The 18,278-nt window shown below is 34.0% G+C and overlaps 1 protein-coding gene across 1 annotated transcript; it reads left to right on the forward strand.

The window, feature by feature from the left end:
* The first annotated feature begins 1,153 nt into the window (after positions 1-1,153).
* Positions 1,154-17,837, forward strand: LOC115715809 (tripeptidyl-peptidase 2). The gene is made up of 34 exons (XM_030644480.2): positions 1,154-1,699; positions 2,053-2,131; positions 2,226-2,302; positions 2,562-2,671; positions 2,771-2,851; positions 3,220-3,306; positions 3,383-3,525; positions 4,092-4,242; positions 4,317-4,439; positions 5,525-5,608; positions 5,714-5,901; positions 6,009-6,183; positions 6,307-6,428; positions 6,520-6,599; positions 6,959-7,017; positions 7,357-7,511; positions 8,028-8,206; positions 8,379-8,491; positions 8,593-8,763; positions 9,675-9,803; positions 9,960-10,060; positions 10,145-10,262; positions 10,454-10,533; positions 10,729-10,801; positions 11,184-11,269; positions 11,353-11,404; positions 11,492-11,626; positions 11,780-11,851; positions 12,052-12,144; positions 15,260-15,355; positions 15,508-15,606; positions 15,717-15,809; positions 16,729-16,980; positions 17,300-17,837. Exons 1-34 carry the CDS (start codon positions 1,315-1,317, stop codon positions 17,456-17,458), a joined length of 4,200 nt encoding a protein of 1,399 aa, XP_030500340.2. The 5' UTR covers positions 1,154-1,314; the 3' UTR covers positions 17,459-17,837.
* The last annotated feature ends 441 nt before the right edge of the window (positions 17,838-18,278 follow it).

Here is an 18,278-nt window from a genome sequence, read left to right on the forward strand (position 1 = left end):
TTTTGTAAAATTTTGAGACATAGTCACACTAATACTCACATCTACTCTTACACAAGTCAAATCCGTTTTACATAACACAATTCTTAGGCTCATTTTAAGTTAGGACCAGACCTTGCTTGTTTTGTAACAATTTAAAAAGCAATTTTGTGATTAATTGTTGGAAAGTATAAAAAAAAACTATACAATTTTGTTAAGTAATTTAGAAAAGAAAAACAAAAAGTAAAAATGTCATGAAAGAAGCACGTTAAAAAAATACTCTAAATCAAATAATATATATTTAATTATTTTAATTAGAGATGCACATTTTCTTCACGGGAATGGGGCTTCGCGGGACTCTGTCCCTAATGAGGCGGAGATTTCCCATCTAAATAGGAAACGAGGTGGGGACGAGAATTACTTTTAATCTCCGAATGTTAAACGGGGCAGGGACGGAGATTACATTCCCCGCCCCGACGAGGACTCGTTTAATGTTTTAACTTATTTCTACTAATATTTTATATTTTATAATTTATGTTTACTTTTTTAGTATATTAGTATTTTTTTTTATGAATTTTAAATTGTGTTTTAGATAATAATTAGTTTATTAAATAATAATTAATGTATAATATTTTAATTTTTATGTAGTTTAATATTTTTGTATATTAAAATTTTTATTGTAAACTTTATTTTTCTTTCCCGCCTTGTTCCCGACCCCATTAGGGGATTCCTCGCCCTATCTCCGATGATGAATAAGTACAAATGAGGATTAAACTCTTTAACGGGGTAGGAACGGGAAAGCACTCCCCGCCAATCCTCCGTCTCGTGTGCATCCCTAATTTTAAGTCTTCATAAAAACAAAAGAAAAGAAAAAAAGTACTTTAAGTGGCATAACATAGGAACAAACCTTCAAAATAATACTAAAACATTAGAAAAAAGAAATATTAAATTATTGAAAAACGATTGCTAATTTTTATTGTTATTACTAGTATTATGAATATAATGATTAGATTGAGGAAATTATTTCCAAAATTGAAAAAGAGCCAGTGTGGCATTTGACTTGACCTACTCTATTTCATTAAGTGGGAGCTACATGTCTATCCAAATGCATGCGAGGATAAAAAGGTAATTTCCCAACACACTTGGCGCAGCACCTACCAAACCATATCCAAACCAAACGCACCCAACAACTGAGCCCCGGACATTGAGGTCGAGCCTCAACTCCCCGCCTCCTTCGACCCAATCCTCGAACCCCAAAAACACCGCCGCCGCCACCTAATCCCTAAAATTACCAAAACACCCCCAACCCATAATAAATAAAAATAAAATAAAAAAAAGATGCTTAACCCAATGCTATTATTGCACAAATTACCATCAGTGCCCTCGTCCTCACTCTCTCTCTTACAGCAACAGTTCTCGCTTCTTGTTAGACCCGAAAGAATCAACCAAACGCGAAGACCAAGAAAATCAGACTCGAACAGAAGAAGTAGTAGTAGTAAAAGGCCAGGTACTAGCGGCAGCGGTGGTGTTACTGGAAGTTTTAGGGTTACGGCAATGCCTGGTTCTTCATTCGGTGCTGACGATAATGGTTCGCTTCGTAAATTCAAACTGAACGAGTCAACGTTTTTGGCTTCACTCATGCCTAAGAAGGAGATTGGTGCCGATCGCTTCCTTGAGGCTCACCCTGAAAACGATGGACGTGGTGTTGTCATCGCTATCTTTGGTATTCATTTCTACTGATGATTTAAGATGTTGATCGGACTGTCTCACTGACTTGGATTGAGGAAAATGAAGTAGACGAGATATTATATGTATATGCATGTTATGTTTTTTGAGGAATAACGAATTGATAGAGTGAGAAAAGAACAGGAGTTTCGAGTTTTTTTCGTTGTATTGGATCGAAATGGTTTTATTTAGTAAATGTGATCGAATTATAGTAGTACTGTTACATACTTAATGGATGATGTTGATTTCACATTCAATCACCCGAAATTTGTTTCTCTTGCTCTTTTGAGGTTCATGCAATCATTTTGAACATTAATTTGGATTTTTTTGGGATTAATTTTCTGTTATCAGATTCTGGAGTAGACCCTGCGGCTGATGGATTGCAAGTTACCTCCGACGGAAAGCGGAAAATTATAGATGTCATTGATTGGTAGCTTCTCTAGTTGAAAATTTAATTCACATATGTTGAAATGAAAGTTATCTTCACGAGTATTTTAATCACATAACTTTTGTGAAATTTTCAGTACTGGTAGTGGAGATATTGATACGTCTAAGGTTGTTAAGACTGCTGAAGATGAACGTATTATCCGTGGAGCTTCAGGTCATTTTGAAAATTTACTTAATGATTTTATAGAATCTTCTCAGTTTTCAGTACTTTATTTAGATAACATTATGGAATGATAGTATGGAGGTTCACTAATCTTGCAATTATGTTTGGTTCATAATGAAAGCTTATTGGTTTTTTTTTTCTCTTTCTTTCGTTCCCAGAATTATTTTTTTGCTTCAATGGCTATATGTGTAATTCTTTTTCTTGCACACAAAATGGCCCTGTTCTGATTTTGATAGTATGTTTTAAATAGGAGCTTCCCTGGTTGTCAATTTTATGTGGAGTAATCCCACTGGTGAATGGCACGTGGGTTATAAATACGCATATGAGTTGTTTACAGATAAATTGACTTCTCGATTGAAGGTAATTTTTTTTTTTAAGATTGACAGATGAAGCACACTTGATGTGTTGAGAATAATGAAGTTGGCTGATGAACAATGTTTATAACTTTATTCTTGACAGAAGGAAAGAAAGAAAAAATGGGAGGAACAAAATCAGGAAGAAATTGCTAATGCTGTTAAGCAACTTGATGAATTTGAACAGGTTGCTTGTTAGTTCTCCACTTGCTTTGTTATAAATACATCGATTCTGAAAGTGAATATTATCATGTGATTTGATTTTTATATAAATTGGGTTAAGCATGTGTGTGTTTGTGCTGTGACAGGCTTCGTGTGTTATTTTTTCCCCCTGTTGTTTTGGAGTCTGTTTTGTCACATTTTACTAGATAGAATCCTTTTCACTTGTGTTGATAGAAGCTCTTATAAAACTTTACTTATCAGGCAATGGAGCATGTATTTGAAATTGCCGAAATGAACTACTGTCAATGTGCTTTGCTGCAAATTGTTGAATGTGTGATTTTTTTGATGTATCCCTTATTGAGATATAATTTTACTGTGATGTTTTATTTCCAGAAACACTGTAAACTTGAGGATGCAAACATTAAGAGAGTTCGTGAAGACCTTCAAAATAGAGTTGATTATTTACGAAAGCAAGCTGATGTCAGTTCCAAATTCTCATTTTATTATTCTTAATTTCCTTGGGTACTTGTAAATTCTGATCCATCTTATGTTCTAGAGCTATGATGACAAAGGGCCTGTCATAGATGCTGTTGTCTGGCATGATGGAGAATATTGGGTGGCTGCCTTAGACACACAAAGTCTTGATGATGACCCAGATAGTGGAAAACTTGCTGACTTTTTGCCCTTAGCAAATTATAGGTATTGTTTACTTGCCAGTGACATTCTATGTTGGATATGTTCTTTCCAAGGACGAAGTTAGGTGGAAAATAATATTGGATTTACTTTAAAGGAAATAAACTTTTTAAATGAGCATACAATTTTTGACAGGGTTGACCATGATATGGTGATCTTATTCGAATGAAGTATACGATTGTTGCACTTGTATGTTGATTTTAAGCCATTTGATTTTATTTGTTTTGATGGGTGATAAAATAATATTAAAACTATTTTTCTAGGATCTGACTTATGAAATTTCGAAGAACGGAAACTATCACTTCAAAATTCTCTAGTGATTTTGTTGGGATCGTAGATCACTTTTATTTTAAGGAAATATCTGAAAAGTATTAGTACAAACTATTCAGTGTTATTGCAAGGCATTCTGCTTGTATGTTATCAAATCTTTTGCTTCATTTGGAATTTTGCATTTGTTTTAGTTTTTGAATTTTAGTTGCCTCATTCTGGTTTGATGTATTGATTTCTTTTGGTGCTACTAATTCTTGAATCCTATTGATTGTTTACTAAAATAAATACAATGACCCTTGCAGGGTTCAACGAGAGTATGCTGTGCTCAGCAAGTTAGATGCCTGTACAGTCGTTCTTAATGTGTATGATGAGGGAAATGTTTTAAGTATTGTAACAGACAGCTCCCCTCACGGCACTCACGTTGCTGGTATTGCTAGTGCTTTCCATCCAAAGGTACATGAAGTTTATCTGTCTGCTGCAAATGTTTTGAAACAAACCAATATAATTATTGATATGCTGTGTGTCAGGAACCCTTGTTGAATGGAGTTGCACCAGGGGCACAACTGATATCTTGTAAAATTGGAGATTCACGCTTAGGTTCAATGGAGACAGGAACCGGTCTAACACGAGCTATTATAGCTGCTATAGAGGTAGGTGATTGGAAGTTTGCTCTGTTTTACTGTTTCATTTAAAAATTCTTTACACCAAATATTTCTGATTTTTTTTATTAGAATTATTTTTGAATTTTGACGTGTATTCTTTCTTATTTAAGATTTTAGGAATTAATATTCTTAGGGTGCATTTGGTGGGCTGGACACGACATTAGAACTGGACTATTTAGTCCAGACCCTTGTTTGGGTGGTTTTGGGAGGCTGGGCAATTTTTTCCAGTCACCATAATTGTTATATATTTATGGAAAAATATAATTTTTTAATTGTTATATATAATATTAACATAACTTGTTCTTTAAATATGTATTTTTGAAATATTATTTAATTCTTGTAAATTTTATTTATTTGATATCGTCAAAAAATTTATTTAGAGCATCTCTATTGGTGATCTATTGCTAAAATATAGTTTCATATTATAAAAATTTTGCTCCAATAGTGTGCCAAAAGTTGATCTAAATTTGTCACATACCAAAAGTTGATCCAAATTTAGATCACAATATGGCATGATACAAATTTTGCATTACAATAAATGTATTACTTTTATATTTACTTTTATGTTATTTTGAATATTTTATTTTAAATTTAGTTATTGCATTAAATTATAAACTTTTTACATTTGTTTTTATTGCTTTATATAATAAAACAATAATAAAATTATTGATAGAGTTATTACTTTTTTTTTTTAAATAAAAGCATTAAATTTGTATCAAGTTTTGCAATTGTGCATTGGAGCACAAGGCTAAAAATTGATGCAAATATATCACAAAGTCATTTTTTGTGCCAAATATATCACAACTTTTACATCTCCATTGGAGATGGTCTTATTTGATAGAATCTCAGTTATATGAAAAGTTTATTAGTATCAAACAGCACTAAGCACAGTATAATACTCGCATAATTCGTTTCAGTTCCTACTAGTAATCCAGTCCTGTGTGCCAATCGGCTAATCAGCCAATTGGCCAATCGAGCCCTTAGTTTCATCAAACGAGTGAGCCTTGTGTATGAGCTAAACTATACAAGTTTTTTAGAGTGTTATTAACAGCCACTGTACTTCTTTTTTGCAGAACAAATGTGATCTTATCAACATGAGTTATGGAGAACCTTCTTTGCTGCCAGACTATGGCCGCTTTGTTGACCTTGTTAATGAAGTAATATTTTTTGATACATTAAATTGGCTGAGATTGTCGTTTTATTTTTTTCCAACTATTTACTTGAATGGTTTTTAAATATGCTATTGATTGCATGGTGGTTAGGTCGTAAACAAGCACCGATTGATATTTGTGAGTAGTGCTGGTAACAGTGGTCCAGCTTTGAGCACTGTTGGAGCACCTGGTGGTACTACTTCAACCATCATAGGAGTTGGGGCATATGTCTCCCCAGCTATGGCTGCTGGTGCTCATGGTGTTGTTGAAGCCCCATCTGAAGGGCTTGAATATACTTGGTAACTCTTTCTCTACATTGAATTCTTTCACAAGGAACCATTAAATTTAAGGTCTACACATGCCTTAGAATGCTCATTTGTTGTGCACCAAACTATTTACTATGCAGGTCCAGCCGAGGACCAACTGCTGATGGAGATCTTGGTGTTTCTATAAGTGCTCCTGGTGGTGCTGTTGCTCCTGTTCCTACGTGGACTCTCCAAAGTCGTATGCTCATGAATGGAACATCAATGGCATCACCATCTGCCTGTGGGGGTGTTGCGTTGCTTTTAAGTGCAATGAAGGTATTCATTGCTGGGTTTGTTTACATTGTATTTCTATTAAACAAAAATTAAAGGAAACAACTGTTGCTTGATTAATGTTTTCTCTTGTTATCTATATACTGATACCCATTGTTTTCTGAGCAGGCTGAGGGAATTCAGGTGAGTCCCTACAGTGTGAGGAAAGCTCTTGAGAACACATGTGTTCCTGTAGGCAGTGTACCCGAGGATAAGTTGTCCACTGGGCATGGACTTATGCAAGTTGACAAGTTAGTTTTGTACCTTCTCTCATCTGTTAGTCTTGATAACAAGTTGAGCACGGACAATTCAGACTTGTTTTCAATTTCTTTTTGACTGCAGGGCACATGAATATTTACAACAGTCCAAGGATGTACCATGCGTTTGGTATCAAATAAAAGTCACTCAATCTGGAAAAACAAGTAAGATTAGCTTTTTCTTCTTTCCTTGTGGACTCTTATTACTGTTACTATTTGGCTATTATTGAGCTTGTTCATGTTGCCAATTTATATCTTATATTAGATATGTTTTATTATTGTTGTGGTTGATGCTACCTTCTAGAGAGTATGATTGGTATTTTGACTGGTTGAAATGTCTGAATTTTTCTTGGGATCTTATCTTGGTAAAATTGTGTTACAAACGTTTTCATTGTCTTTTTACCATGATTCTGTATAGTTATGACTTTTTTTATTTTACTTCTTATGACTTATATGAGGGCCATTTTCACTCAATCTGCATGTGATTTTGATATGATGAATTGATGTTTTTGGTTTGACTGTAGCTCCTGTATCACGAGGCATCTACCTCAGAGAGCCTAGTTCTTGCCAACAATCTAGTGAGGTGAGATCCTTAAATGGCCTTTCAGGTTTTGAAAGTGATTTTGTATACTAACGTTAAACAAATGCCTTCCTTTATGTGTTTAAGTTATCCCTTTAAAATATATCTATATCTATACATATATATATATATATATATCAATTAAAATTGTTGACCTATATTGTTATCTGCTATAGCTTTTGTGTTCTGAGAATTTTGGTACATGCTCATATTTGTTTCATTTGCTTAGTTACTTTTCCTTGAAAAGCAGTTGCAGTCTTGCAGACTTTTCTGTCTGCAGTTTACTCAAGTATATTCGCCTCCATTTATGTTTTATCTGGTAGCTGAACTTAATTTTAACAGTGGACAGTTCTTGTTGAGCCAAAATTTCATGAAGATGCAAGCAATTTGGATGATTTGGTTCCCTTTGAGGAGTGTATTGAGTTACATTCAAGTGATCAAGCAGTTGTAAGGACTTCAGAGTATCTCCTTCTTACACATAATGGACGGACCATTAGGTTAGTTTCTATTCTTTTAGCAATATGAATACATTGAGTTATCCAAAAAAATAAACAATATGAATACTTTGGTCATGAGGATAGAATGGTACTTTTATTAATTGTCCATTTTCTTTGGTTTTAAAATGATGTCTTTCTTTTGCAATGGCGGACATGAAATTCCAGTATGCTCTGTGTTAAACCTCATATTATAACTTAAGATCTGTAACTTAAGTGAAACTATAATCTCAACATATCTTAACATTGTATTATAACCTTATGTTACTTTTTCTGGAGAGGCAGTACCCTACTAAGAAAAAGAATGAATGAGTTAATGCTTAGTTCTAGGGTGGTAGGGCTTTCATGCTGGTGCTGACACTTTTATGCCTATGTTGAGGGTATGATAGTTATTTGAGATGGGTTAATGAGATGTATTTTCATAGTTTTAAATTCCTTATATTTTTCTTTTATTAATGTCCTCTCCTCTTGATGTTGTAACTAATGCTAGTTATAACTAATTCTTACACTCCTATTCAGTGTAGTAGTGGATCCAACCAATCTTAGTGAAGGACTGCACTATCATGAAATTTACGGTATTGATTGTAAAGCTCCCTGGCGTGGTCCTCTTTTCAGAATACCAATTACTATTATTAAGCCCATCGCTGTATTGAATCGACCTCCATTGGTCACATTTTCTGGGATGTCTTTTCTACCAGGTAAAATGATCAATTTATTCTCTCTTTCTCTGCTTTTTCTTTTTTTATTAAAGCCCCGAGTCCTTTAATAGTAGCTGCTCAAGTTCAATTTACCCATTCAGAGAAAATCATTTGGCATCAGGTGCTTATTTTTGATACTCAATTGCTCCTATCTTGATATTTACTTGGTTAGGCCACATTGAGAGAAGATTTTTAGAGGTGCCTCTTGGTGCCACTTGGGTCGAAGCAACCATGCAAACCTCAGGATTCGATACAGTTCGTAGATTTTTTGTTGACACTGTTCAGGTACAGGATTTAATGATATCTTATTCATGTACTATTTTTTGATGAAATGATATCTTATTCGTATAAGATTACATTAGCTCTAACATGCCTGCTATCTTCAGCTCTGTCCTCTGCAAAGGCCTAATAAGTGGGAGAGTGTTGTCACATTTTCTTCTCCTTCTACCAAGAGCTTTTCCTTTCCTGTTGTTGGTGGCCAGACAATGGAATTAGCTATAGCGCAGTTTTGGTCCAGTGGCATAGGAAGCCATGAAAAAACTATTGTAGATTTTGAGGTGTGCTGTTTAGTGCCATGTTTAATCCCAACGTAATTCTTAATTTTGTTTCTGTCATGTTTTTCTTACTATGTAAGTCCTATTTTTGTTTCAGTTTAATTATTTCTGCTACTGTTGTACACTAGGATTAGTGGGGTGTGCTAGCATATAGTAAATAATAAGGGTATGTGAGTCTTTGTTTGGGAGGGTAGTATTGAGTGAGAAATTACTATATATAGGAGAGTAAGGTTAGAAAAGGGGTATGCAATGAATTGAGTCAATCTCCATTTGCATCAAAAGGGGCCTAAGGGCTCCCATTAGTCTGTAATTAGCTTTTCTATATCAATCTTATAGCAATTTCCTACTGTTTGGATATATTCTTGCTGCTGTTGTGTGTGTTTTGCTACTGTGTTATTGGTTCTCTTGAGCTTGGATTATTTGGTTCTCATCGACTACACTCTTAGATGCTAGGGGCACGTTACTGTGATTGTGTTTTTAGGATCTTAAAGCATGCCTAGTAAAATTCAGAATGGATCGGGCGCCTTTATTATGTAAAGAAAACTTTGTTTTAACGTGTCTGTAAATAGGATTTTTAGCTATTTCGTGATCTTTAAATATTTTAGCTATTGGAATTTTTTATGTTTAATTACATTTATGGTTCTTATATTTTTAAACTTTAAAAATATTTTGCTCTGATTTTGGTGAACTCTTTAATGTCTATTATTATTATTATTATTATTATTATTAATCAAGTTGAAGTTATTGATTTCAAAATCAGGTAATCATTGCAAAATTTGCACTTACTATTTGATTTTGGTGAACTCTTTAATGTCTATTATTATTATTTTTAATCAAGTTGAAGTTATTGATTTCAAAATCAGGTTATCATTGCAAAATTTGCACTTACTATTTGGTTTTACGAATATGTTTAGATTGCATTTCATGGAATTAATATAAATAAAGACGAAGTACTACTTGATGGAAGTGAAGCACCAGTAAGAATTGATGCCGAAGCTCTAATGGCATCTGAGAAACTTGCACCTGCTGCTATTCTAAACAAGGTGAAGCTAGTTGCCAGCTTATTTATGGAGCTATTATTTATTCTTATTTGTTTCAATTCACGCTGTTATTTGTGTTCAAATACAGTATCTTAACAATCTCTGCTTTAATACAGTCAACAATCAACATCTTCCTTTCTCTCTTTTGTCATTATGCAGGTCAGAATTCCTTACCGTCCTGTTGAGGCTAAAATTTCTACTCTTACAACAGATCGTGACAAACTACCCTCAGGCAAACAAACCCTAGCACTGAAATTAACGTAAGTCATTTGGTATTTATTTTATATTCTTCATTTGGCTCTCAAGTTTTAAGACTCACCCGCTATTATCCAATGGTTGTGCAGGTACAAGTTTAAACTGGAAGATGGAGCTGAAATAAACCCTTTCATTCCATTACTTAACAACCGCATATATGACACTAAGTTTGAGTCTCAGTTTTATATGATTTCTGACACAAACAAGGTACTTTGCAGCATCAGTTGATCTAATACATAAATCTATTGCCATGGATTTTCATCTTTAAAAATTAATTTTTCCTGCACAGCAGAGAGTGAAAAGTTTGTATCAGATTCCGATTTATTTATTGCCATGGATCCAATTATTATTATATCACCACCACTGTTATCGCACTTCCTTCTTTTCTCCAATTGTAGCGTGTATATGCAATGGGTGATGTTTACCCAGATCGCTCGAAACTTCCCAAGGGAGAATACATCTTACAGCTTTATTTAAGGTATACTATTCTTTTCACAGCAGAAAGCTTGCAGACAATCATGTAGTAAGCTAGTTGTTGCTATTTTGCTGCTTTGTTTGGTATTTAAGTTTTGGTTCAAATTTAGAAACTTGCCTGCTTGTCTCGATTCTCTAATTTGGCCTTGATCTTAAAAATGTATTTTTTTTTTTCACATTTTTGATTGTTTTGTTTCAGACATGACAATGTGCAGTATCTGGAAAAGTTGAAGCAGTTAGTGCTATTCATTGAAAGAAAGTTGGAAGAGAAGGTAGAATATATTTCCAGGATCAAGTTTGTTCTCTTTACAAACAATTTCTGTGCTGGTTTGTGAAGTTTATACATCATCTATCTTCGGTTTTATTTTTAATTTCTAAAATTTCATAAAATTATATTTCACAAGTTTTGATTCTCTTGGAAAAAGAATTCTTAATTCATTTATTCAATCCAAACATGAGAAAATAGAATCCTTTGGTAGTCATTTTTTCTCTCTTAAAATCCAAGGTCCAGAGAAGGCCTAAACTTTTGGGTATTGTATATGGAAATATGTAACTTTTACTGATGCATGCATGCAAGTCAATTTATATTATGTAAGTAATGTAGCTTTATCATTTTAATACCTATATAACTTGTATTCATTCTATCTGGTTCAGGATGTAGTACGATTGAGCTTTTTCTCTCAACCAGACGGTACTGTGATGGGAAATGGCAGTTACAAGTCATCACTTTTAGTTCCTGGGTATGTCTCTCGACAAACTATTTGAGTGGTTAAATATGTTTGGTTATAGTTCTTACTTGACAAATGATTGCATTGTGTGGTAGGATAAAAGAAGCATTTTATGTGGGCCCACCATCTAAAGACAAGCTTCCAAAGGTATAGTCTTTGCTTTTTTTTTTCTTTCTACTTGGTGTTAATATTAGTAATAGTATTAAAAACAGGTATTCTCAATGTTTTTTGCAGAATTGTCAGCACGGTTCTGTACTTTGTGGAGCAATCTCATATGGAAAGCTATCCTATCATGGGGACGGGGATGGAAAAAATCCACAAAAGAACCCTGCGTCTTATAAAATTTCTTATATAGTGCCACCAAATAAGGTTCTTAGTTGCGATACTCTGTTTATACTTTGCTGTTGTTTATTGTTCAAATATCATGGTACAGCAGACATTTATCTATGGTACTCCTTGTGCTTTAATCTGAATTCCTGTCCATATGAATTATTTATTATTTTCATTATGTTTCTTTGACAGCTAGATGAGGACAAAGGGAAAGTTTCTGCTCCAACTTGTACAAAATCTGTCTCTGAACGTATAGAAGAGGAGGTGTGTGGGAAAACATGAGATGCATGTGATCTACTTAAATCTAATTAGCATCTAACATTAATGTTGTAGGTCCAGCCAAATATACATATTAGGAAAGAGTTTGGTTTGCAGGGTTGCAATAAGGATATCTTATGGAAGGAAAAGAGGAAGTGATCATAATTTTCATTATTTATTGACAATAATATCTTTCAATGTATCAGGTTCGAGATGTAAAGGTAAAACTTCTTGCAAGCCTAAAGCAAGATACCGATGAAGAATACTCAGAGTGGGAAAGTTTGTCTCTCTCGTTGAAGGTAACATTTTGTAAATTGAAGATGACATATTGTTCCATTTTTTTTGGTAGTCATTGCTGTAAGCTGTAGTTGTTAACATATTTTCTTACACATTAAGATTTGTCAAGACATTTTATTTCCAATATTTGAACATAGATTAATTTTTTAGGCTAATTTTTTAGACATGTAGATAATGGTTAATAGAGTTGTGTATTATTCAATAGAATAGAAAGTATTTATATACAAACCTAGAGAAACTAAATAGGAAATTAGGAAAGAAATAGGAAACTAAGTAATTACAATTAATTCTAATTTCTACAACTAATGTATAGCTCATATATTCTAACACTCCTCAAGCTGGAGCATAAATGTTAATCATGCCTAACTTGTTACAAAGATAATCAACCCGCACCCTATTTAAAGCTTTTGTGAAAATGTCCCCTAATTGTTCTCCAATCTTCACATATCCTATGGAGATCAGGCGTTGTTGAATTTTCTCACAAACAAAATGACAATTAATCTCAATGTGCTTAGTTTGCTTATGGAACATGGGATTTGAGGCAATACAAAGGCAGCTTGATTATTACACCACAATTTCACTAGAATTGAAGTCTTAAATATGACTTCAATCTCAAGTTGATAAATCCAAACTACCTCACACTCTGATTGAGCCATATCTCTACACTTTGATTCTGCACTGGATCTAGACACAACATTTTGCTTCTTACTCTTCCAAGAGATCAGATTGCCCCTAACAAAGATACAATAACTTGAAGTGGATCTTCTATCTACCTTGGAGTCTGCCCAATCTGCATCAGAGAAACACTCAATTTGAGTGTGTCCATGATTTTTGTAAACAACACCTCGTCCTGGTGCTCCTTTCAAGTAACACAAAATTTGCTCTAATGTTGCCTAATGATGAATTGTTGGAGATGACATAAACTGACTAACAACACTAACTAAGAAAGCAATGTCTGGACGAGTCACAGTTAAATAATTCAACTTTTAAACTAATTTGCAATATTTCTCAGGATCTTCAAATGGTTTCCCATCGCTTGTAAGATGCATAGCTGGATTCATTGGAGTACTACAAGGTTTTGCTCCCAGTTTTCCTGTCTCGTTTAATGAATCAAGTACATACTTCCTCTTAGATAGAAAAATACCATGTTTACTCTGAGTGACTTCAAGTCCCAAGAAATACTTGAGCACCCCTATATCCTTTGTGTGAAACTTGGTATGAATGAAAGATTTAAGGGATGAGATGCTTTTAGTATCATTTCCAATAATAACGATGTCATCTACATACACAACTAACAAAATGATACCAACAATAAATCTTTTATAGAACACAAAATGATCTGCCTTATTTTTTGACAAATAAAATTTCTCAACAGTCTGACTAAATTTACCAAACTAAACACGAGGACTTTGTTTCAACCCACATAAAGATTTGTGAAGATGAGGAAAGAAGACAAGAATTTGATTTGCCTAAATCAGCATCAGTAGTGATAGAAGAAGATGAATACTTAAGAGACTCCTAATATTGAATTTGACATATTCAACTGCAGAAACAAGAATTGGTCTTCCAGAAGCCATTACAAATGTTATGTTTGTTCCACGAAACTAACTCAAACAACAAATCAACCAACAAATTCGATAAAGGGGCAAGCAAAATGAGACAATAAGTTGGGAACAAAAAGAGATACTGAGCCAGCACTCAAAATTTCACAACCAAAATAGGAGACCCCAAATCTTCACAAGCACAAATCAGTGAAGCATATAAGGCGTACTCAAACACGAAGAATAGAGAAATACAAAACCGGATTTTATGAGCATGAAACAGATGCGAATAGTCCAGAGAGGAGCCGCCTCAGAAACCAACCACTGCAAGAAAAATTGTCGGACGCGGCCACACGCACCGGCACGTGGGGTGCGTGACAACAACAATGGGCGGTGCATGAGCTACACGCGTGAGGATTTCGACGACCGGATTAATTTGGGTTTGGCGGATCTGCGGCTAGGCAAACTTTCTGAATGGGCGGTGAGAACAAAAGATCACTCCAAATAGGGTTTCCGAAAAATGACCTTAAAAAATGAAGAAAATCAAACCCTAATTGCAAACTCCAATTTGTGATGAACCCTAATTTTTAATTTTGAATCCCAATCCAAAATTTGCTCCGTACCATAAGAGAATGGTGAATAGAATTGTGTATTATTCAATAGAATATAAAGTATTTATATACAAACATAGAGAGATTAAATAGGAAACTAGGAAAGAAATAGGAAACTAAGTAATTACAATTAATTCTAATTTCTACAATTAGGGTGCGTTTGGAAAGCCACAATGTAATTGGATTTGTGTGTAATTGGAGGTAATTACACAATTTGACATGTTTGTCTGACCATATAATTACACTGTAACTGTGTAATTGGAAGTAATTGAGGGGTTCCAATTACACTCTCCAATTCTCATGGCCCCCCATGAGAATTGAATGTAATTACATTGTGTAATTACTAAAAAATTTCTATATTAAATATTAGCCACTAAAAAAATATTATTTTCCCTTGTAATTACTACTATTTTGTCAAACAAGATATTATGAATTCATATGTAATTACTACCTCATATCCAAACACACCGTGCATTTTAAAATATAGTGTAATTACTACGCTGTGTAATTACCACCCTAGTAATTACCCTACCTAGTAATTACACAGTTACTTCCAAACACACCCTTAATGTACAGCTCATTTATTCTAACAAGACCAAATAGTTGCAAACCCTGAAGTTTCATTGCCGAATTCTAAAGTATTTATCAATCTGTAACAATTTATTTTATAGACTGTACATTCCTGAAGTATTCAAATTTATTATATCATGGATTGACACAAATGTATGGAGTTGTCTTAGAAAATTTAAGCCAATGAAGCTAAAGCGTGAGGGAATGATGGGGTTAAGGGTAGAGGTCTAAAATTCAACACCTGAGACCTTTGTTATTTTCCTTGTAGTGACACCAAGGGTGCTGAGTATATAAAAGCGTCTCTGAAACTTTGTTTTTGTTTTTATTTACATTTGAAGATGTGGCACTGGCACACACAAGTCATTAAACTCATGTGCTGTTTCATTCTCTGGCAGTCCGAATATCCAAACTACACCCCACTTCTTGCTAAAATATTGGAAGGTTTGCTTTCTCGAAACAACATTCAGGACAAAATAAGCCATAACGAAAAGGTATGCGATTTTGGCAGCACAAGACTTCAACAACATTGGCATTCCTACTTTAGTTTGATTTATGATTCACTTGTAATTATCTGGGTGCTGTCTTTCAGTTATGTCTGTTTTTTTTTTTTTAAAAAAAAAAGGATTTGGCTATTGCATTGTAGGTCATTGATGCAGCAAATGAGGTAGTTGATAGCATTGACAAAGATGAGTTGATAAAATTCTTGGCGCTTAAGATTGATCCAGAAGATGATGAAGCAGAGGTATGCTTGCTTGTCAACAGAAAATCTTTGCGATTTATCTAGAGCAAACATTCTAAGTTCTTTCCCCTAGTTTCTAGATTGGTTGTACTTAATTGTTGCTGTTGTTACAGAAACTCAAAAAGAAAATGGAGACGACTCGTGATCAGTTAGCAGAAGCACTCTATCAGAAAGGATTGGCATTAGCAGCTATTGAATCTTTAGAGGTTAGAACGCTCATGTTTTTCATTACATTCTTGAAAACTCAATTGCACCAGCAGCAATTGATAGGATCAGTCTGTTTCTAGTAATTTTGACATATCTTTTTGAAGTTAACTGTACAGCACTAATTGATGAGTAATATATGATGATCGAGTGGTAGTGTGTTAACAATCATCATACATAGCAATTTTCATTCTGTTCAAGGTTGTATGGTTGAAATTGACATGCACAGGAAATATTGCTTGAAAATAAAATAGCTGGTAAAATTTTAAGACAGTTTGAATTACCAAGTGAAGGTACTTTATTTTCTGAGATTGAATTCGGGTATATTTCTCCTTGACTCTCATATGTATTGGAAGAATGATTGTTAAGAATTTGTTCAAAACTATGCTAAGAGATTTAATGTTGTTTTTGTCTGTGTTTATCACATCTTTGTTGCTGTGATAAATGCACGTTTACCATACCCTTGTATTCCCTTTTAGTCAGGGCAGTATTGTTAAATTTATTTCGTATTCATTTTATTTAATTTTTTTTTTAAAAAAACTATGCTAAGAAATATGGCTTCTAGTTTATAACTGCATTTTCTGGGTACTACTATTTACAAATTAGATGGGGTTCCAATTTTATATTTCTAATAGTTATATGTGTAGTTCAGATACATAAGAAGCATCTGAATTCTCTCTACTTCAATGCTTACCTATACAGAGGTATGCTCAAGCCAGATGGTTCTGGTCCAATCATCATGTGTAAATGGGTTTTCTTTATTTGGGACTAAAATCTACTTGCTAGTACACTTGATATCCTTTATAAAAACAATTTAGGGTTAGGGGGGATCCTAGTAAAAAAAAAAACAATTTACTGGTAAATTTAGTTAAGTGAACTAGAGCATGGTCGCGGCATATTTACCACCATTATTTATCACAGGCTGAGAAGAACAAAGAAGCTGATACAAAGGATGCGGACAAGTCGGCTGATCCTTCTGAAAAGGACTCTGATACAAAAGATGTGGACAAGTCGGCTGATCCCTCTGAAAAGGACTCTTGTTCGGGCCATCCTGACATGTTTGAAGAGAACTTTAAAGAGCTGAAGAAATGGGTTGATGTGAAGTCCTCTAAATATGGAACCCTCTTAGTAATACGTGAGAGACGTTGCGGAAGGCTTGGAACAGCGCTAAAGGTACTTTCACTCTTCGCTCTTGTGTACATAGACACACCACAGTCTACACCACAGCACATTTAATCTAAGCATAACAATAATATGGATTCTAGATTTATTTTTTATTTTATTTTAATCCAAGCTTCTCTCTCACTTTCTTTCTCTCCTTTACCCGCACTGATTGATTATATGTGGTCCTATCAAACAATCATGCTTTTATATTGGTCTCCTCACAATCTTTAGGCATATAACGAGTTCATGACCTCAGTTTTACATTTATGTTTTGCTTGGTATAATTTGAGAAGATCTCCACAAATCATTTCATCTTTTACTGTCTTAGGCTGCGACTGATTTGATTCAAGAGGATGGGGAACCTCCCAAGAAGAAGCTTTATGACTTGAAGATTTCTTTGCTGGAGGAGATCGGGTGGAATCACTTGGTGAAATACGAGAAAGAGTGGTTGAACGTGCGCTTTCCACCAAATCTGCCTCTGTTTTGAAGGTTTGCCTCATTTTCTTTTTGAGTCACACACCATTGAATAAGTGGCTCAGGTGTTAGGCTCTATATTCCAAGTGTTGATTTCTACTAGGATAGTTGATTTGCTTTACATTGTCCTAATTTGTCAATTACATAAAAGTGGCCTGATGCTATGATGCCAGGATGCTAATGACAAGTTCATGATTCCAAGGAAAATAAATATTTTCAGTTTCTATTGGTTGCTAGAGAATCGAGCTCAACACTAATCTGTACACTAAGTCTATGCTTATGATTTCATTTGTTTTTGCACTGAATGAAAAGTTGAAAACAGAACAAGCTCAATGATTTACAAGACCCTATTAATAAATAAAAGATGTTAAATAAGGGAAGCAAGTTCAATCTAAGCTTTTTGCTTGAACATTATTTTTAGCTTAAGTTTGATGTGTTACTTTGTTATTGAGTTTAAAATGAGAAGACCATCTCTAAGTATTGAGCGCGAAAGTCAATAAAACAATATATTTGGCTCAACTTTTATAATTGTGTTCCAAAACCAATAATGAATTTGATTAAAAAATAAATATTTAATTAATGATGTTTATTATATAATAAAATAAGACAATGAATTATAATTAGCATGTAATTGGAAGAAGAAAAGGTTATACATTGTACTCTTTCCAATCTATTAAGTATTAATACACTCAAAATGACTTTAAAGTGTTTTTATAAACGCCATAAAACTTTCTTAGCCGCACCATTTTGCATCACATATTAGTAAGCCCCTAACTATAAACTGTCAATTGATTTGTTATTTTTTTGAGAAAAAGCGTCTATATCATAGATTC

Source organism: Cannabis sativa, chromosome 5, assembly GCF_029168945.1.
Source record: "Cannabis sativa cultivar Pink pepper isolate KNU-18-1 chromosome 5, ASM2916894v1, whole genome shotgun sequence".
In the NCBI taxonomy this organism is placed as follows: domain Eukaryota; kingdom Viridiplantae; phylum Streptophyta; class Magnoliopsida; order Rosales; family Cannabaceae; genus Cannabis; species Cannabis sativa.

Bases quoted from the DNA above. Each gene is read 5' to 3' on its own strand.
- LOC115715809 (XM_030644480.2), top strand. From the start codon at position 1,315: ATGCTTAACCCAATGCTATTATTGCACAAATTACCATCAGTGCCCTCG. The intron at 6,429-6,519 runs GTTAGTTTTGTA...TTTTGACTGCAG, and splicing joins GGACTTATGCAAGTTGACAA to GGCACATGAATATTTACAAC. The intron at 10,061-10,144 runs GTAAGTCATTTG...ATGGTTGTGCAG, and splicing joins ACCCTAGCACTGAAATTAAC to GTACAAGTTTAAACTGGAAG.